This window comes from Rana temporaria, chromosome 6, assembly GCF_905171775.1.
Source record: "Rana temporaria chromosome 6, aRanTem1.1, whole genome shotgun sequence".
Taxonomy (NCBI): domain Eukaryota; kingdom Metazoa; phylum Chordata; class Amphibia; order Anura; family Ranidae; genus Rana; species Rana temporaria.
In genome coordinates this window covers 201,789,533-201,811,736 of record NC_053494.1, presented here as the reverse complement: position 1 = coordinate 201,811,736, position 22,204 = coordinate 201,789,533, and the positions used below count along the sequence as shown (strand labels likewise).

General features: G+C 46.7%; 1 protein-coding gene across 1 annotated transcript in view; it reads right to left on the bottom strand.

Annotated features, from left to right (window-relative positions):
• The window catches only part of ACMSD (aminocarboxymuconate semialdehyde decarboxylase), a 67,828-nt gene that overhangs the window by 42,757 nt on the left and 2,867 nt on the right, over positions 1-22,204 (bottom strand). The window contains exon 2 of the mRNA XM_040358090.1: positions 12,776-12,820. Coding sequence (XP_040214024.1) covers positions 12,776-12,820 — 45 coding nt within the window. The remainder of the gene's footprint in view (positions 1-12,775; positions 12,821-22,204) is intronic.

The following is a 22,204-nucleotide window of genomic DNA, read 5'->3' as shown; positions in this document are numbered from 1 at the left end:
CCTCCGGGTCCTTTAATAACAATAAAAAAAGAAACCTCTGGGCCCTTTAATAAAAAATATATATATATATTAAAAAAATATATATTAAAAAAATAAACATTTATAAAAAAGGGGGGTTGCCATCCAGGACCCCGGGGACCTCTGGGCCCTTTAATAAAAAAATAGATATATATAAAAAAAATAAAAATAAAAAAAATAGGGGTTTGTCATCCGGGGCCCTGGGGACCTCCGAGCCCCTGGGGACCTCAATAGAAAAAAAAATATATATATATATATATATATATATATATATATATTAAAAAAATATATCTTTTTTATAAAAAATAAATAAAAAAAAGGGGAGTTGCCATCCGGGTCCATGGGAACCTCCGGACCCCTTACAAAAAAATAATAATAATAATAATAAAAAAAAAAGGGGGGTTGCCATCCAGGCCCCTGGGGACCTCCGGCCCCTTACAGGTGTACTGCCTGTACCCCCCTGATGGCGGCCCTGCTTCTGTGACCCGCTCTCTGCTGACGTCACAAGGATCAGTCCCGGCACCGCATCATCCTGACTCTGGGAGTCTGGATCCGTCAAGGTGCCTGGACTGATAGCCATCTCAGCCTCTCAGTGAGTCGCTAAGAAACGGCCAATCCCCGACACTCCAATGAGTGTGGAGGAGCAGAGCAGGAGAGCTGCTGATTGACAGGCAGCAGCTCTCCGCTTGGGGATCGGCGATGTTTGGTGGCTCGGTTCTCAGTGCAGAGAGGCCCGGGGGGACAGATGCAGCATCCACTAAAGTAAGTATAAAACTGCAATAACCCTCAAACCCATACTTCTCTTTTAAGTGGATAAAGCTGTCCTTCAATGTTGTTTCTAATAGTTATCTGTTTCTCGGTAAGGCGGTGTGGTCAAGGCAGAGACACAAAATCTGCAGCAGGGAAATTTTTATCACCCTCCTTATATTCTGGATTGTCTTTGAAAGTAAAAGTCTTCTTATATGTGTTTAAAGTTGTAGCTGCCCTTTAAATAACCCCCAGTATTTTATTTCTCCCGATTCCAGGTATACAACGCCGCTGCTTTTATAGCCTTGATTGATGGCGCCGTGTCCGAGATGAAAATTTAATTAGGCGGAGAGACCGCAGTTTATTCGGTTTACATGGGAGAACGCGCCAGGCATTCCGCGGAGGTCAGGAGGCCACAAACCTGGCGATGAAGCTGAAAAAAGCTTGGCATTTTAACGCTGTGCAATCAAAGCAAAGCACCGGCTCTATTTATAGAGTGCTCTCTGACCTAGATTTACTGCAATATTCAATGAAAAGATAAAGGGAATATCCATGATACATCTGTAAATGGAAGGAGATCTCTTCCATCCAGCCAATTTGGTGCTTATTAAAGCGGAACTGCACTACACATGAGCAGCACAAGCCGAAAACGCTATTTAATACATTTTTAATATTCAAAGGAAACTCCCCCGCCCATCCGTATCTCCATGTCTTATTTTGCTGAGAAATCACTTTGAAAAAACTCCGCTCTAGCATTTCCAGCTGCGGCCATCTTGAGTAAGGGCAGATGATTCAAGTAGCATTTACTTCTTGGAATCCACCTGCCCTTAGCTCAGGCACGCAGACAGGAGGGTGTGCTTAGTTGAGAAAGCCCATCCTCCCCTCCTGAAGACTCCTGGGATGTACGACATCATTTGCCTAGACATGAAAAAAGGTAACGTAAAGTTTGACCACTTTATGACTGCCAGTTGTAGATATACTGCGGCAGGGCAGCTGCTCTGCACCAGATCATGTACCTAGTAAGTGAACTGACACTTACGGGTCTGGGGCGCGCACGCACACCGCCAGACTCCAGAAACCCGCTCCCGCTGTGATCACACACAGTGGGAGCCCAGCGGCAGGTACCGCAAGCTCGATGTCCGCCGGCACCCACCAACTGTTCAGCAAAGAGGCAGAATGGCGATCTGCCTATGTAAACATGGCAGGTCGCCTTTCTGTCAGAAGAGAAGGCATGGATCCTTGTTGGAAGGACAACAGCATGTAATGTAAAGTACTGTGAAATATATATTTGCATTATACCTGTCTATACCAGTAGGTGGCACTGCAGTGTTATAATGTATAATGTGCATTCTATGGTAATGTAATGAGAGAAAATGTTTGTATTTCCTCCCTGTGTACTTGTATGTTCCTATCTCCACGATGTAAAGACATGCTTTTCAATCCTTTATGAAAGTAAAGTATTCTCTGCAAATAAGAAGCTTCCAGCGCATTATATCACTACTCTGCACAATAGGTTATGCGCCCAGCACACCCAGCATACCCTGCAGGCACCCAGGGCACTGGAAAGAGAATTCTTTACTGTGAGTACTGTATATAAACTACTAAAAGATGGCAAGTGGTTCGGATGTGATTTCAATGCCAATTACCAGCAGTGGACGTTTAAACGGAGAGACGGAGGACTGGAACAGGAAAGACAGACATGCAAAAACGAATATAAGCTTACTAGTGGAAGATGACCAGTTTATCCACATAAGAAAAGAGAAAATGGCCAAAGGTATGTTGACTTCATAACAAAAACTGCACGAGTGTTCAAGTCTCAACAGTAAGCTGCTTCTACTAAGAAAGGTGTATAAAATGAGACTAGATGAAGGCCGGCAAATGTGTGACCATGTGAAAGCTCTGCTAGAAATCTTAGCCAGCTGCGCACCATTGGAGAGGACATTAAAGATAACCATATTGTTGCCCTGTTCTTCTGCAGCCTTCCAGAGACGTATACTGCTCTTAATAAGGCCTCAGGAACCAGACCCAAGCAGGAACTCACGCTAGAATATGTCAAAGGGAGGCTGGTGCATAGACTCAAGAGCGACAATCCACAGGAGCGACAATCCACATGACTAGTGATGAGTCCTTCTTCACAAACATTGATTATACTACAAAAGACAAAGGGCCGGATTCAGAAAGATGAGCGCATCTTTCTGCGGGCGTAATGTATCTCCAATACGTTACGCCGCTGTAACTTTGGGCGCAAGTTCCGTATGCAAAAAGAACTTGCGCCCTTAGTTACGACGGCGTAACGTATGTGTTGCGTCGTAAGCCCGCCTAATTCAAATGGGGATGTTGGGGGCGTGTTTTATTTAAATTTTACTTGACCCCGCGTTTTGGGCGGGTTTTTTGAATGGCGCATGCTCCGTCCGTAAAATATCCCAGTGTGCATTGCTCCAAAGTACTCCGCAAGGATGTATTGGATTCAACGTAAACGTAAATGACGTCCAGCCCTATTCGCAAACGACTTACGCAAACAACGTAAAATTTTCAAAACTCGGCGCGGGAACGACGGCCATACTTAACATTAGCTATGCCTCATATAGCAGGGGTAACTATACGCCGAAAAAAGCCTAACGTAAACAACATAAAAAAAGGCGCCGGCGGGACGTACGTTTCTGAATCGGCGTAAATACCTCATTAGCATATTCCTCGCGGAACTATACGGAAGCGCCACCTAGCGGCCAGCGTAAATATGCAGCCTAAGATACGACGGTGTAAGACACTTACGCCAGTCGGATCTAAGGGAAATCAATGCGTAACTGATTCTCTGAATCAGGCGCATAGATACGATGGCCCGCACTCAGAGATACGACGGCGTATCAGGAGATACGCCGTCGTATGTCCTATCTGAATCCGGCCCAAAGTTTTCCTAGCAAACGGCATCACTGCAGAAGGTAAATGCCCAGGGCTTCCTGATCTATATTACACCACAAGGCAAGCACAGTGTCCTTGTAAAGAAAGTGCTGTATGTTCCAGAACTAGAAGGCAACCTTCTATCAGTGAAAAGTCTTGCAAACAACAGTCTCATAGTTAAGTTCCAGGATGATGGATGCACAATTCTCAATAATAAGCAATTCTTCGGAAAGGAAAACTGGATGATCAGGCTCATCACCACAGACCAGCAAGCCAATAAGGTCTCTAATTGTCAGGAAAGGGTTCACCCATTGGTGGCACTGTTGGTCCTGTGGATTGCTGTACCGGTGTCCACCAGCGGGTGTCTTCCTACAGCCAGGATCTGTAATAAAGGATTTCACCTGCTGGTGGCACTGTTAGATACATGGGCCCGAGTATACTGTCGGGTCTGCCAGGAGATTCCAACCGTCACTCCGGTTTCCTGGCCGGTAGCCTTGTTATCCCAGTATTAGGTGGAGGGACGGTTGATATCCTGCAGCCATCTATTGCGGTCCCATAATACTGGCTGCAGGATATCAACCGTCCCTCCGTCCCTGATACTGGGATAACAAGACTTTCATTGATGATTATTCCAGGTACACAACTACAGTGGAACCTTGGTTTACGAGTAACGCAGTTAACGAGCATTTTAAATAACGAGCAACTTTTTTTTTTTTTATTCAGACCCGGTTTGCGAGTGTTGCCTCGTGAAACAAGCAGAATTCAAACTAATGGGGTGTAAAGTACCGCATTTGGCCAGAGGTGCGTGGGCGCCGGCAACACACGGTTCAGAAATACTCAGAATCACTCCGTTCCTGAGTGTTTCCGAACCTTTCCGAGGGTTTCCGAGATCAGCTGAGCTGTCCCTGAGTATTTTCGAGGCTCTCCGGCACCCCCCCACCTCTGGCCACATACGGTATTGCATGCCATAGAAGTCAATGCAAAATAAATTATATTTGTTTCCATTGACTTTTATGGCAAAACTCGCAACTTACAAGCATTCTCCTGGAACGGATTATGCTCGTAATCTAAGGTTCCACTGTAATTATCTGATGAAACACAAGAATGAAACATCAGAGAAACTTCAAGAGTTTGTTGCCAAGTCAGGAGCACGGGATCCAAGTTAGAATAAAAGCAACTGATTTATTATCAAAAATGTATAGCACACTTACTCCAGATTTTAAATGTAAAAGTGCTATAAATCTTTGGTAATAAATCAGTTGCTTTTAGTCTAACTTGGATCCCGTGCTTCTGACTTTCTGTTGTTTGAAATCTATTTAGTAGAACCAAGGGCCAAATCCACAAAGACCCGGCGTAACGGCGAATTTCTAATTTAAGTTACACTGCCTTAAAATTTCTACCTAAGTGCCCGATCCACAAAGCACTTACCTAGAAATTTCTGGCCGTGTAACTTAAATTCCGCAGGCGCAAGGCGTTCCTCATTTCATGGGGGCGATTCCCATTTAAATGAGGCGCGCTCCTGCGCCGGCCGTACTGCGCATGCTCGTGACGTCATTTTCCCGACGTGCATAGCGTGAAATTACGTTACGCCGGGCTTTGTGGATTGCGACGGGTCAATAAAGTTGCGTCGGAAAAAAAAAAAGATACGGCGCAAAAAAAAAATTCAAATTCGAAAAAAAAACGCGTCGCTAGACAGAAGGGTCTGCTTTTACATGGGGTACTAACTTTACACCATGTAAAAGCAGCCCTAATTTTGCGTATGCAATTTAATACTTACGGAGAAAAAACGAAGCAGAAAAGCTTTGTGGATCTCCGTAAGTGCTAATTTGCATACCCGAGGCGGCATTTCGTCACGAAATGCCCCCAGCGGCGGATGCGGTACTGCATCCTAAGATCCGGCAGTGTAATTCAATTACACATGCCGGATCTTCTCCCTAACTATGGAAAACTGATTCTGTGGATCAGTTCCATAGTTAGGACCAGGGATACGACAGAGTAACAGCAGTTACTCCGTCGTATCTCTTTTGAAGGATTTGGCCCCAAGTTTCTTTGCTATGATTTGTGCTTGTTTTGGTGTAGCGCTCGCCCCCAGCGGGGCCAATGGAAATGACTCAGGTCTCCTTTACCTGTTCAGAGGCTGCCAGGACCAGACAACAGTTCCAAGCACCCCAACAAACAGGCTGGCCGGGATTCACATACATTGGCGCATATTTATGCCGGCGTAGCGTATCGAATATACGCTACGCCGACGCAGCGCACAGAGGAAAGCACAGTATTCACAAAGCACTCGCCCCCAGACGCTCTCAAATCTACGCTGGGTTTCCTCGGCGTAAGCCAGCGTATGTGGAAGTGGGCGTGAGCCATGCTAATGAGGCGTGCCCCCATGTAAATGAAGGACTGAGCGCCATGAAGTTACGAATAACGTACGGCGCATGCGCTGTCCCGTGGCCCCATCCCAGTGCGCATGCTCAGAATCAGGTCGAAACAACTGCCTAAGATACGTCGAATCACTGCCTACGACGTGAACGTAACCTACGCCTAGTCATATTCACGTACAGCGTAAACGACAAAAGATACGACGGCTTGTGTTCCTTGGTCCATACCTTTGCATGAGTTGCGCCTCCTATATGGGGAATAACTTTACGCCGGACGTACGACTTACGCAAACCACATATATAATGCGCCGGGCGCAACTACGTTCGTGAATCGGCGTATCTTCCTCATTTGCATATGTGCATAGAAAATCAATGGGAGCGGCAAATGCGCCCAGCGTAAATATGCGCCCACGATATGCCGGCGTAGGAAAGTTACGTCGGTCGGATGAAGCCTATTTTCAGGCGTATCTCAGTTTATGGGCACGGCGCATATATACGACGGCGCATACTTACACTTACGTGGCGTATCTCGAGATACGTCAGGGGTAAGTGCTTTGTGAATCCGGGCCGCTGAGTCTAGAGGATGTCTTTTTGTAGACAGTAGAAGGGTCTTAAAGGGGCATTAAATACCAGAATTGCATTACATACAGAGTGCAGAGTTCAGGGGGTTACAAAGCTGTCACTTGTAAACACAGAAACCAGACTTCTGTGTTTACAAGTGATTGTGGTGAGCAGGCAGCTAAGGGTCTGAGCCAGAGGTGGTGGAACCGAGTTCCTCCAAGTTCCCCCTGAAAAAAAGCCCTTAGTAGATGTAAGAAGATCCATTGCAACTGAAATCTGCAGGATTATTTTTGCATTGTTATAGTTTGCAAGAAGTTCCCTTTTTCTGCCACAAGATGGAGCTTTGTGAACTCTGATTCATCTTTACTTAGAGCCCCGGGATGATGGAAAATGTAGTCCCATCTAAAGGAACTCCATTAACAATAGAGATACAGTCATACCTCCCAACTGTCTCTGATTTCGAGGGACTGTCCCTGATTTGGAGCAATGTCCCCCTGTCTCTCATTTTGGTCTGATCTATATATAAGTATATCAAATTAACTTTTTATCTATCAAAAAGTGTTTCGCAGCGCTAAACCTTTCCTCTGATTTCTAAATCGCTGCATTTGTACATTTTAAGAGCCAATTTACCACTAGAGGGCCACGCTATAGACGAAAGACGTCCACAGCGCGGCTCTCAAGTGGCGGGTGGACGTCCCTGGATGTCCTGCTATTTACATTCCTCACGCGCGCAGCGGGGAAACACTGCTCGGCGCATCGCTGAGATGCCGATGCGTGAGCCTGGCAGGCCGCGATGTCATAGCTCCACGTCCTGTCAGGGGGAGAGGAGACCGATGCCGTGTCCCTTGTACATAGGAACACAGCTTCGGTCACCTTCCCCAGTCAGTCCTCCTCCACAGCCAGTTAGAACACACCCAGGGAATACATTTAACCCCTTCCTCACCCCCTAGTGTTAACCCCTTCCCTGCCAGTCACATTTATACAGTAATTAGTGCATTTTTATAGCACTGATCGCTGTATAAATGTGAATGGTCCCAAAATTGTGTCAAAAGTGTCCGATACGTCCGCGCACAATATCGCAGGCCTGACAAAAAAATCGCAGATCGCCGCCATTACTAGTAGAAAAAAAAAATCATAAATCTATCCCCTATTTTGTAGGCGCTATAACTTTTGCGCAAACCAATCAATATACGATTATTGTGATTTTTTTAACAAAAATATGTAGAAGAATACGTATCGGCCTAAACCGAGGAAAAAAAATGTATATTAAAAAAAATGGGATATTATTATAACAAAAATAAAAAAATATTGTGTTTTTTTTTATAATTTTCGGTCTTTTTTTGTTTAGAACGCAAAAAATAAAAATCGCAAAGATGATCAAATACCACCAAAAGAAAGCTCTATTTGTGGGAAAAAAATTATAAAAATATAATTTGGGTACAGTGTTGTATGACCGCGCAATTGTCATTTAAAATGCGTCAGCGCTGAAAGCTGAAAATTGGTCTGGGCACGAAGGGGGTTTAAGTGCCCGGTAATGAAGTGATTAAAGCAATAGTAGTGGTAAAAAAAAGTCCTTGTGGATTTATTCAAAGCGGAGTTCCACCCAAAAATCGAACTTCCACTTTTCGAAATCCCCCCCACCCTCCGGTGTCACATTTGGCACCTTTAAGGGGGGAGCAGATAACTGTGTAATTTGGTATTTGTTCCCACTTCCGGGCATAGATAACCAAGCCACCCACGGGTATCTACGCCACTTTCTTCATCCCCCCCGGTGTCTTCTGGGAGACACACAGGTCCCAGAAGACAGCAGGGACCAGTGTAATAGCGCAGTGCGTGTCGCGCATGCGCAGTAGGGAACCAGGAGGTGAAGCCGCAACGCTTCATTTCCTGATTCCCTTATCGGAGATGGCGGCGGCAGCCGAGAGCCGAGGGACAGAACGGCTTTGGGTGCCGACATCGCGGGCGCCCTGGACAGGTAAGTGTCCTTATTTTAAAAGTCAGCAGCTGCAGTATTTGTAGCTGCTGACTTTATAAAAAAAAACATGGTGGACCTCTGCTTTAAAGTGGTTGTATATATATCTATTTTTTTACTTCTACCTATAGGTAAGCCTATAATAAGGTTTACCTATAAAGCAGGAACAAAAATTGTCTCTGGACAGCCGCACTCTGAACAAATTGTAGCCTTTATTAAAAGAAGGACAGCACTACAAGTCACAGCAAAATAAAATAAAAACCCGACTTCTGGCGCGTTTCGCACTGAAACTAGTGCTTAGTTATAGGTAGTGGAGCGTGCAGCGTTTAGGAGATATTTCACTTGTAGTGCGCCGATAATACAAACGGCGCACGTGCTGGGAAGAAAAAAAACTCTGTGTTTCGTTTCTTCCCTAACGTGTGCCGTTGCCGTGCGCATGCGAGGAGTGACGTCATCGCGACTATATATATATAAAAAATAAAAGAAATAAAAAAAATATAGATAAAATATATTTTTTTATATACAAAAAGGGGGGGTTGCCATCCGGGGCCCTGGGAACCTCCGGATCTCTAAAAAATAAATAAAAAAAATAAATAAATCAATAAAAAATTAAATAAAAAAAGATTAAATTGTATTTTTTTTTAATAAAAAAAGGGGGGGGGGTTCCCATCTGGGGCCCTGTGGGCCTCCAGGCCCCTGGGAACCTCCGGGCCCCTAAAAAAAAAAGGGGGTTGTCGTCCAGGCCCCTGGTAACCTCCGAGCCCCTTACAGGTGTACTGCCTGTACCCCCCTGATGGCGGCCCTGAGTAGGATAGTCAGGTTTTCTTTTTTAAGAGAGTTTACTTCCTCTTTAACCTTTTTTTTGGTAAATTCTCCTTTGAGGGGGTGTGGCAGGGGGCGTGTTCTATGCCTACATACATTTGTTGGTAGGTGTCCCTCATTCTCATCTTAAAATGTTGGGAGGTATGCTTTAGTGTGCGTCAGTACCATTAGTTGATAACGACACCCCCCATGCAGCTGCAGACGCGTGAGGTGCATTTTTGGAAAAGAGTCAGGTAGCTGGATTCAAAAAGACGCGCCTAACGTTAGGCAGGCGTATCGTATCTCATAACGCTACGCCGCCGTAAGTTAGAGAGGCAAGTGCTGTATTCACAAAGCACTTGCGTCCTAAGTTACGGCGGCGTAGCGTAAATGTCCCGCCGTAAGCGCGCCTAATTCAAATTGTGAAGAGGTGGGCGTGTTTTATGTAAAGCATGACCCCACGTAAATGACGTTTTGAATGAACGGCGCATGCGCCGTCCATGGACGTATCCCAGTGCGCATGCTCCAAATTACGCCGCAAAAACTCATTGGTTTCGACGTGAACGTAAATGACGCCCAGCCCCATTCACGGACGACTTACGCAAACAACGTAAACATTTCAAAATTTGACGCGGGTCCGACGTCCATACTTAACATTGGCTGGGCCAGCATTTTGGTGGACTAACTTTACGCCTGAAAACGCCTTTCGTAAACGGCGTATCTTTACTGCGACGGGCAAGCGTACGTTCGTGAATAGGCGTATCTCGCTGATTTACGCATTCTAGGCGTAAATCAGCGTACACGCCCCTTGCGGACGGTGTAAATAGTCAGCTAAGATACGACGGCGTAGGAGGTCGCATCTTAGCTACATTTAAGTGTATCTCAATTTGAGAATACACTTAAATTTACGACGGCGCAGATTCAGAGTTACGACGGCGTATCTACTGATACGCCGGCGTAAACCTCTCTGAATCTGGCTAAGGGACTTCTTTTCCGCGTTTCTCGCGTGCATGACTCACCGTGACGCGTCCGCGATTGGCGGCACCTGTAGATGTGAACCAAGCCTTAGCGAAATCCATTCAGAGCAAGTCAGAGCAAGAAGAAGCCGACTGCATTAGTCACCGCTCGCTAGAGGTAAAAAAACAAAACACAAAACCTGCCCTAATTAAGGGAATCAACTCCCCGTGTTTGTGAGCGCCGCAAAGACAGTTCATTAGTTTCCGAATAAGACTGAAGGGGCTGAATATTGACGTGCAACTGGCACAAGTGTCCTCGCGAGGATATTTATTCATACATGACGGAGAGGCTGACCATGGTTGCTGTGGCAACCCGTTCCTTCGATATCTCTGTTCCAGAACTTGATTAATGCGGCCTCTTCTCTCATGATAAATGTCAGCGCCGCCAGAAACGTGCTTACCAACCGCCCCGGAAATATGCGAGAATAACTCCTCACACCACCAACGCTCTTCTCTCTTCTCACATCGGTTTAATGACAACACTTCCAGTGACTTTTGAAGTATTGCATTTGCTGGGCATGTGGAGGTAGAATCTTATCTGATATTGACAATATCAGATAAGATTCCACCTCCACATGCCCAGCAAATGCAATACTGTACAATATCAGAGGTGGGTGGTATGTACATGAGAGGGGTGCGGAGTGTATATAGGTGGGTGGTATGTAAATAAGAGAGGTGCGGAGTGTATGAGGTGGGTGGTATGTACATGAGAGGGGTGCGGTGTGTATGGGAGTTGGGCAGTATGAAATACACTGGTTTTTGGTTTTGCGGCTCCCAGTTTTTTTTTTCCTTCGGAAACGGGTCCAAGTGGCTCTTTAGGTCTTAAAGGTTGCAGACCCCTGGCCTAGGCTATAAGAAGATGGCCAAGACCCTGGGACTGAGCTGCAAAACGGTGGCCAAGACCATACAGCGATATAACAGGACAGGTTACACTCAGAACAGGCCTCGCCATGGTCTACCAAAGAAGTTGAGTGCACGTGCTCAGCATCATATCCAGAGGTTGTCTTTGGGAAATAGACGTATTAGTGCTGCCAGCATTGCTGCAGAGGTTGAAGGGGTGGGGGGTGGGGGGGGGTGAGCCTGTCAGTGCTCAGACCATACGCCGCACACTGCATCAAATTGGTCTGCATGGCTGTCGTCACAGAAGGAAGCCTCTTCTAAAGATGATGCACAAAAAAGCCCACAAACAGTTTGCTGAAGACAAGCAGACTAAGGACATGGATTACTGGAACCATGTCCTGTGGTCTGATGAGACCAAGATAATCTTATTTGGTGTCAGATGGTGACAAGCGCGTGTGACGGCAACCAGGTGAGGAATACAAAGACAAGTGTGTCTTGCCTACAGTCAAGCCATGACTAAGCACTGACTGTAAGTGCGAAACGCGTCGGCCATACTGTATCTTGTTGGTTTGCAGTGACTGTTTGTGCAGTTGAAAAATAAAAAGACAACTTTTTTAAGTGATTTTGGAGTGCGGCTGTCCAGTTCTCGTCCATTTATTTGCCATGGTGGTGGGAGTGTCATGGTCTGGGTCTGCATGAGTGCTGCCGGCACTGGGGAGCTACAGATCATTGAGGGAACTATGAATGCCAATATGTACTGTGACATACTGAAGCAAAGCATGATCCCCTCACTAGAGAGTCTGGGCCGCAGGGCAGTATTCCAACATGATAACGACCCCAAACACACCTCCAAGACGACCACTGCCTTGCTAAAGAAGCTGAGGGTAAAGGTGATGGACTGGCCAAGCATGTCTCCAGACCTAAACCCTATTGATCATCTGTGGGGCATCCTCAAACAGAAGGTGGAGGGGGCGCAAGGTCTCTAACATCCACCAGCTCTGTGATGTCAACATGGAGGAGGGGAAGAGGACTCCAGTGGCAACCTGTGAAGCTCTGGTGACCTCCCTGCCCAAGAGGGTTTTCACTTGGGGTGTACTTAATTTTGTGAGATACTGTAAGTACTTATTTACTAATCGACATACTGATGTCACATTACCCAGCTCTCTCCCAGCCCGTCTGCAGGGAAACATAAGCAGGAGGAGCTTCTAGTCCTCTGCTTCTGTTAACATTTTCAAAATAAAAAAACTGCTTGAGGGATAAAGAGGAAAAATAAATAATTCATATCAATAAACTGTTTTTAATCACCATACATATTTCTGCCAGTCATAGGTTGTGTCACACCCCTCCAGCCTGTGTATTAAAATAAGAGGGAGGTGAAGCCTCCATCAATCTACATCGAATACCCCACCCCCATTGTGTTTAGCTGGAAGGAGGGAGGGAGTGGGCAGACATTTACCAGTGTGTATACACCCACATGTGTGACTCTGTACTGTGGGTGAGCGGCAAGCAGTTAAACAGGCAAAATAAGTTCAATAGATAGAACTAACCTTGGTGGTATGTTGCATCTGGATCCATCCACCATAGCCGTATTTCTGAAGAGATAAAAGAAAGAAGTCACATTTATGAAAAAAAAAATGTTTTACTATCCAAAGTTAAAACAACAACAAGGGCAGAAGATTCGATAGATGGAAAGATGAAAAAAATGATTACTCAGCAACAGTAGGATGAATGATCTTCCTGCGCTCCCTGACAGATGAACTGTGTATCTCGGCCAGGAATGAGATCTTCATTATCAGAGGAAGTGTGCAGATCCCTCCATGTAGAGTGAATGACTCGGTGGATGAAGGTCACCTTCTCCCTCAATTCATAATTTAGCAGCAGAGATGGGCTGGAGGTGGAAGATCGGCCTGCTGAAGGCTCCGACCTCTTCAGTCTATTGATCTACTACTAATAAGACAGGGTGATCCCATTCATGCCCACGGGGGGGAAAAATCGATCATTGCATGAAATGGTGATATAGGCAAAGCCGTCCCTGATAAATATGGTGGAAAGTTTTATAGGTTATTTACTACGGTGACCAGATTTTTTTTTTTTTATGTGAGTATAATGCCGCGTACACACGATAATTTTTCGGCATGAAAAAAACGTAGTTTTTCAAAAAACTTCATTTAAAATGATCGTGTGTGTGCTTCAGATCATTTTCAGGTTCATTTTCAGGTTCTGAAAAACGAAAAAAAAAAAAAAAATCGTACCGGTACATGCTGCATTTTTTAACGTCGTTTAAACAAATTCGTTTTTCAGGTTGTAAAAAATAATAGTGTGTGGGCTAAAACAACGTAAAAAAACCCCATGCATTCTCAGAAGCAAGTTATGAGACGGGAGCGATCGTTCTGGTAAAACTACCGTTCATAATTGAGTAAGCACATTCATCACGCTGAAAAGCGCGAATCGTCTTTTACTAACACGGAATCAGCTAAAGCAGCCCAAAGGCGAATGGAACTTCCCCTTTATAGTGCCGCCGTACGTGTTGTACGACGTGTTGTACGTCACCGCGCTTTGCTAGATCATTTTGATGATGAAGTTGGGAAAACATTGTTTTTTCGACATGCTGAAAAACAAAAAAAAATTTTCATACTGAAAAATGATCATGTGTACGCGGCATAAGACATACAAACAACAAACAACAGTGAACCTGCCACAGCATAGGGACTAGCCCCACGCAGGAGTCAGTGCCAGCTGACATTGGGCTCCTTCCATCATTGGTAACATACAGCTGCAGCAAGTCCACAAGAAAAGAACAAACAACCTTGTGCTGTATTGGCTCCTGCTCACTTGAAAAGTCTAATGCCGCGTACACACGACCGAGGAACTCGTCGGGCGAGACACATCCTTTTTCTCGTCGAGTTCCGTGTTAGGCTTGTCGAGGAACTCCACAAGCTTGCTTTGCGTACACACTTTACAGACCAAATCTCCTCGTTCTCAAACGCGGTGAAGTACAACACATACAACTGCAGGGGAAGTTCGATTCCACTGGCACAACTCTTGGGGCTGCTTTTGCTAATCTCATGTGTTTGCGTGTTAAGTAAAAGTTTGGTGAGAGACGATTTGCACTTTACAGTCTGTTAAAGCGTGAAAAATGTGTTATCTCCATTACAAACGCTACTTTTACTCCCGTCTCATACTTTATTCTGAGCAAGCGCGGGTTTCTTAGCATACACACGCTCGAGTTTCTCGTCGAAAACCAGCCCGACGAGGAACTCGACGAGCCAATTTGAGACTCCCGTCGAGGAAAAAGAGAACTTGTTCTCTTTTTGGCTCGTCGAGTTCCTCGACAGTTTCCTCGATGAAAAACGTACACACGACCGGTTTCCTCGGCAAAAAAGCTCTGCCACCAAGTTTCATGATGGATTCTGCCGAGGAAACCGGTCGTGTGTATGAGGCCTAAGGATCAAATCTTTCAGTCGAGACCCAAGGGACAATAGTAAATATCCAATAAACCCATAATAGAGATTACAATAATAAAAAATAAATAAAAATACCAAATCACCCAATGTATCAATATCACATCCACCCGTAGGGTGGTTTTATGTACATGCTCAATCAGTCTGCGGTTGCCATGGAGGCCTCCGCTAGCCATTTGGCCCACACTCTATCATATTTTTTGGGGCATCCTCTATTTTGGTAGGTTTCCTTGTAGAGTGGTAGTACTTTATTGACATGTGTTTTCCATAGCGATATGGATGGCGGGGCACTTTTTTTCCAGCAGAGAGTGATAATTTTCCTGGCATAGAATATCAAGAGTCCTATCAGAGTTCTCTCTGCCACCCTAGGGGCTAATTCTTCTACTAAGCCTAGAAGGCATATCTGCGGGGTTGGGGCTACATCTATTACACCACCTCCTGTATTACCTCTAGTACTTGCGACCAGTAGTTTTGTATTGCTGGGCAGGACCAGAAGATGTGTATAAAGTCGCCCGGATCCCCGGTACATCTCCAACACTCTGAGGACAGGTTCTCATTTTATGTAACCTATACGGGGTAATATACGCCCGATGTTGTATTTTGTATTGTATGAGACGATCTCGAAGTGAGACCAGGATTTTGAAGGGGATGTCCCACATGTCCTCCCAATCCTCGGAGTCCAGTCCCGGGATGTCCTGTGTCCATCGCTGACGGAGCTTTGACAGGTGTGTGTCTGTGTGCGTGTATACTGTGTGGCCCCATAATATTTTTAGCGCCGCTATACCGTCGGAATTGCGGCGGTATTCGGCCGTTAACAGTGCGGTTTTGACAGTGCCCATCCTGACCTTCCTGGGGCCCTAAGCAAAATGACATGTCACATTAAAGATTAAAGTTGATAAGTGGGGGGGAGGGGGTGTTCTGCTGTCAGAAATGACATCTTACATTAAAGTGAGAAGCGGGGTGAGGGGCCGAAAATGACTTCTCACCAGGCGGGGTCTCTAGTAATTTGGGGGGCCCTCTGCAGCTTTGCGGGGCCCTAAGCGGCTTGCATAGTGAGCCTATAGGGCGGATCGGCCCTGGGTTTTGACCCCCGCTAGCGGCCGAAAAAGGGTTGATACCGCCTCTGCAGAGGCGCATTGCCGGCAGTATTACCGCGGTGCCCATTGCTTTCAAGGAGGAGAGGTAAACACACTGCTCCTTCACCGCTCCAAAGATGCTGCTGGCAGGACTTTTGGAGCGGTCCCGCCAGCGCACCCCCTCAGTGTGAAAGCCCTCGGGAGGCTGCAGGGCTAAAACGCCTAACAAACTCCTCAGTGTGAAAGGGGTCTAACCGCATGGCATTTACAGTAAAACCTTGGATTGCGAGCATAATTCGTTGCGGAGACATGCTTGTAATCCAAAGCACTTTTCAAATTCACTTGTATATCAAAGCCAATTTCCCCATAAGAAATAATGGAAACTCAGACGATTCATTACACAACCATTTATTCATAAGTCCATCAGTTTATAGAGCTGGGTGGGGAAATTCGGGGGGTAACTGGGGGTAAGAATTGTTCTCAGAGGGGGAAATTGGGGGGTGATTTGTTTGGATTTGGGTGGATTTATGTTGGGGGGAGAGGATTTGTGCTAGAAGAGGTGATATGGTAAAAGGGAGGGGGGGGGTTTGTACTAGGAGGGGAGTTTTTTGTGTGTGTGTGTGTGGGGGGGGGGGGGGCTGGGTCCAATAGGGTTGATTGGAGGGTATTTGTGCTAGGAGGTGACATTGGGGGGGGGGGGTTTGTTTGGATTTGGGTGGATTTATGTTGGGGGGGAGAGGATTTGTGCTAGAAGAGGTGATATGGTAAAAGGGGGGAGGTATTTGTGCTAGAAGGGGAGTTTTTTGTGTGTGTGTGTGGGGGGGGGGGGGGGCTGGGCCCAGTAGGGATGATTGGGGGGTATTTGTGCTAGGAGGTGACATTTGGGGGGTATTTGTGCTGGAGGAAAATGGGAAAAGAGAGGATTTGACCTGGGAGGGGGGATGGGGGGGGGGATTTGTGCTGGTAGGAGGGTGAACTTAAGCTTAAAGGGGAGTTTTAACCTTTTTAGGTTCATTAAAAGAACCTGCTGACTTTTAATAAACAGACACTTACCTGCTCCACGGTCCAGCGACGTGGCCGCCAGGAGCTCCGCTCCTCTCCCCCCCTCTCCGCCAGCGCCTCCATTCACTATGTGGGCCCCCCGGCCGTGACAGCTTTCGGCTTCACGGCCGGGCATGCACTGCGAATGCGTGAGCGGCGCTGCGCTCCCTGAGTGGACAGGCGATCTCCTGGGACCTGTCACGTGTCCCAGGAGATCGCCTAGAGGAAGGGGCCGCCTAAGGCGAGAGGAGAAGTCGCCGAGGCGGTCCCTGGGCGGAAGGAGGAAGTGGGACAGGAAGTCCCACTCCTACCGAAGCCCCCAACCCCCCCCAAAAAATGACATGCCAAATGTAGCATGTAAGGGGGTGAGGAGTGCTAAAAGCGGAAGTTCCACTTTTGGGTGGAACTCCGCTTTAAGGGGTAAGCATGCAAATTAGTGCTCATTTTTTTGGGGGTGGGGGATTTATGACACATAGGCCCAGATTCTTGTAGATCGGGCATATGTCTGCGGCGGCGCAACGTATGTCATCTACGTTACGCCGCCGCAAGTTTTTCATGCAAGTGCTTTTTTCACGAAGCACTTGCGTGTAAAGTTGCGGCAGCGTAGTGTAAATCACGCAGCGTAAGGCCGCGTAATTCAAATTCAGCAGGTAGGGGGCGTGTTACATTTAAATGAAGCGCGCCGTCTGTAAAAAATCCCAGGGTGCATTGCTCCAAATGACGTCGCAAGGACGTCATTGTTTTCGACATGAACGTAAATGGCGTCCTGCCCCATTCACGGACGACTTACGCAAACAACGTAACTTTTCAAATTTCGACGCGGGAGAACGACGGCCATACTTAACATTGGTTGCGCCTCATATAGCAGGGGCAACTTTACGCCGGGACAAGCCTAACGTAAACGTCGTAACTTTACTGCGTCGGCCGTGCGTACGTTCGGGAATTCGCGTATCTAGCTAGTTTGCATACTCGACGGGTAAAACGACGGAGGCGACACCTAGCGGACAAAAAAAAAATTGCATTTAAGATCCGACAGCGTAAGAGCCTTCTAAGAATCAGTCGCATAGATACGACGTCCCAGATTAGGACTTACGACAGCGTACATGGCGTTGCACCGTCGTAAGCCCTTTGAGAATCTGGGCCATAAATGCTTATACATCTTGGGTGGGGGCGCAGTTTGGCATGTTCGCCCCGGGCTCTAGATGTCCCGACACTGGCTGACTTTATTCATTTTTGCTACATAGGTAATCAGGTTTATTAAGGCTCCATTCACCCCGATGCAGGTGCGATGGTGTGTGCGCATTATTCTGTAGTTTTAACAAGTCATATTTAGGGCAGTCCATTGGAAAAAAATAATAATTTTTTTTAAAAATCGCATTGCTCCAAAACGCATGGTACATTGTTACTATGTGCTTTGGCACATGTAAAAACACGGGGCCGGATTCAGATAGAATGGTCTATCTGTCCGCCCGGCGTAACGTATCTTAAATACGTTACGCCGCTGTAACTTTGGGCGCAAGTTCCGTATTCAGAAAGAACTTGCGCCCTAAATTACGGCGGCGTCACGTATGTGGGCCGGCGTAAGCCCGCCTAATTCAAATGGGGATGTTGTGGGCGTGTTTTATTTAAATTTAGCATGACCCCGCGTATTTTACGTTTTTTTTGTGAACGGCGCATGCGCCGTTCGTGAAAGAAACCCAGTGCGCATGCTCGAAATTACGCCGCAAAGCCTCATTGGTTTCGACGTGGACGTAAATTACGCAAAGCCCTGTTGGCGAACGACTTACGCAAACGACGTAAAATTTTCAAAATTCGACCCGGGAACGACGGCCATACTTAACATAGGATACGCCGCACATACCCCTCATATAGCAGGGGTAACTTTACGCCGGAAAAAGCATAACGCAAACAACGTAAAAAAAAAAAGCGCCGGGCGGTCGTTCGTTTCTGAATCGGCGTAAATACCTAATTTGCATATTCCTCGCGTAACTATACGGAAGCGCCACCTAGCGGCCAGCGTGAATATGCAGCCTAAGATACGACGGTGTAAGACACTTACACCAGTCGGATCTTAGGGATATCTATGCGTAAATGATTCTCTGAATCAGGCGCATAGATACGACCGGCCGGACTCAGAGATACGACGGCGTATCAGGAGATACGCCGTCGTATCTTGTTTCTGAATCCGGCCCACGGGCATTAGCAAGGTGCGTTGGGGAGCCATTAGGAATAAATTGCACCGCCACACACCTGCAAAAAGGGTGACGCATTTTTGTGCATTGCAAGAGCGTGTTTGTTCCTGCAATGCGCAAATGTGAATCCAGCATAAAGGAAAGGAGGTGTGGGGGTGGGGATGGGGGGGGGGGGGTCGCTTTAAACCTTGTATAAGGTTGGTTTCACATCTACATCTATTACATACCTCCCAACTTTTTGAGATGGGAATGAGGGACATCTATCAGCAAAAGTATGCAGGCATAGGACACGCCCCTGGCCACACCCCCTTAAAGGACAATTTTACACACAAAAAAAAACAAGATTGAAGTGCTTTTTTTACAACTACTATTCCTTTATATTGGCTTTTGGAAATTACAAATGGTGCAATTTAGAAATCAGAAGAAAGGTTTAGCGCTGGGAAACACTTTTTGAAAGATAAAAAGTGCATTTGATATACAATTATATAGATCAGACCAACGTGAGGGACAAGTGAGGAGGAAAGAGGGACATTGCTCCAAATCAGGGACAGTCCCTTGAAATCAGGGACAGTTGGGAGCTATGCTATGTTGTATCTACGCGCCGTGTTCTGTCGGGGATGTTCCTGCCAGGGTGCCTCTGCCTGCTGTTGGCGGAGAGCTGTAGCTTTCCTTGAAATGTGATCACTCAGCAGAGTTTTATTGACTCGGCAGAGAAAGTTGTCAGATAAGAGATGGTAGAAGTGAAAGTCCCCTCTGTCACCCGAGGTCAGGCGGGAGCTGTGCGTGTGCATAGAACATGGATTTCAATGGCGTCCAGAAGGAGGCGCTAACACTTAGATCAGGCTCACAATAACTGAAATCATTGGCCCAGATTCAGGTAGAATTTGCCCCTTTTTTACGGAGGCACAGGGCAGCGTTTTTGCCCCGCAAATTTACTGCGCTGCGCGCGATTCACGGAGCAGGAGCTCCGTAAATTGCGTGTGCGCTCTTTAAAATTGCCCTGCGTAAGGGCGCCTAATGTAAATGATCCCGTAGGGGGCGGGAATCATTTAAATTAGGCGCGCTCCCGCGCCGAGCGTAGAGCGCATCCTCCGTCGGGAAACTTTCCCGACGTGCATTGCGGCAAATGACGTCGCAAGGACGTCATTTGCTTCCAAGTGAACGTGAATGGTGTCCAGCGCCATTCACGAATCACTTACGCAAACGACGTGAAATTCAAATTTCACGACGCGGGAACGGCGGGTATACTTTAGCATTGGCTGCCCCTACTATTAGAAGGGGCAGCCTTACGCTAAAGACGCCGTACGGAAACTCCGTAACTTGCGTACGCAGGGCCCGCGCAACATTGTGAATCGGTGTTAGTATGCAATTTGCATACTATACGCTGAGCACAATGGGAGCGCCCCCTATCGGTCATCGCAAGAATGCAGCCTAAAATCTGCGTGGCATAAGAGCCTTATGCCACGCAGATTTTAGGCTGCAGTCGGCGTTACGTTGTTCCTGAATCAGGAGCATTCGTAACGCCGGAGGAAGTCAGCAATTGCGCTGCGTAACTATGGTTACGCAGGCGCAATTGCTCTCTGAATCTGGGCCATTCAGTTCACTTCCTTTTGCTCCAATGCATTGCCTGTAATAGTAGATGTACATATAGGGGCACCGGCGCACTTTGTCACAACACACATTACATGCAGTGCCGTTGTTTCATTCTGAATGGCACCCCATGGCACAATGGCAAGGCAGCTACTAGGGGGCGGAGACAAGGGGTGAATAGGAACCGGGGAGTACCTGCACCTATTCTCTGAGAAAAATAGCCCTAATATGAACACATGTGGCTGCCTCCATGTACATATGTTATTACAGACAACGCACACTGTGCCCTGTCATTGTGCAATGGGGTGCCCTTCAGAGGCTCTTTACCATGTGATCAGCCGTGTCCAATCACAGCTGATCACAGTGTAAATAGTAAATGCCGGTTATCGGCATTCCTCTTCTCACACTGACAGCACGTGAGGAGAGGAGAGCCAATAAGCGGCTTTTCTCAGTGGGGACGTGCACAGAAATCAGTGCAGCCCCATCAGTGATGCCTTCCAGTGATGCTCACTAGTGATGCCTCACAGTGCCCACCAGTGATGCCTGTTAGTACCAATCAGTGCCTCCTCATCAGTGCCGTCTATCAGTGGCTATAATTGCTGCCTATCAGTGCCCATAAGAGCTGCCCATCAGTGCTGCATATCAGTGCTGCATATTAGTGCCTCCTCATCAGTGCCCATCAGTGCCTCCTCATAAGTGCTGTCTATCAGTGGATGTCATTGCTGCCTTTCAGTGCCCATTAGTGCTGCCTACCAGTGCCCATCAGTGCTGCATATTAGTGCCTCCTCATCAGTGCCCATCAGTGCCTCCTCATTAATGCCATCTATCAGTGGCTATCATTGATGCCTATCAGTGCCCCTCAGTGCCACCTATCAATGCCCATCAGTGTTGCATATTAGTGCCTCCTCATCAGTGCCCATTAGTGCCTCCTCATTAATGCCGTCTATCAGTGGCTATTATTTCTGCCTATCAGTGCTCATCACTGCCACCTATCAGTGCCCATCAGTGCCGCATATCAGTGCTGCATATTAGCGCCTCCTCATCAGTGCCCATCCGTGCCTCCTCATTAATGCCGTCTATCAGTGGCTCTCATTACTGCCTATCAGTGCCCATCAATGTCGCCTATCAGTGCTGCAAATCAGTGCTGCATGTTTGTGCCACCTCATCAGTGCCCATCAGTGTGGCCTATCAGTTCCCATCAATGAAGCCTCATCAGCGCACATCAGTGAAGGAGAAAAATTACTTAAATTTAGGGGATTACCAGAGTATAGAACCCTAGAATGACAGACTATAACGGCCACAGAGAGGAGACATATTTGATAAAATACATCAGATTTTTATTACCAAATTGGTTAAAAATATTGCAGAAAAAGTAGAAAGCACCCCAACAGGGGAGAATAATTCACATACAAAGTGTGTACAATAAAATCTGTATAAACAAATGAAAATACAATCCATACATTGCTATTAATTGGTGCACTCTGGGCCATATTCTTAAAAAATTTACGCCGGCGTATCAGCAGATACGCCGACGTAAGTCCGATTCTAAGGCCGTCCTATGTTTAAGTGTATTCTCAAACTGAGATACACTTAAACATGCCTAAGATACGACGGCC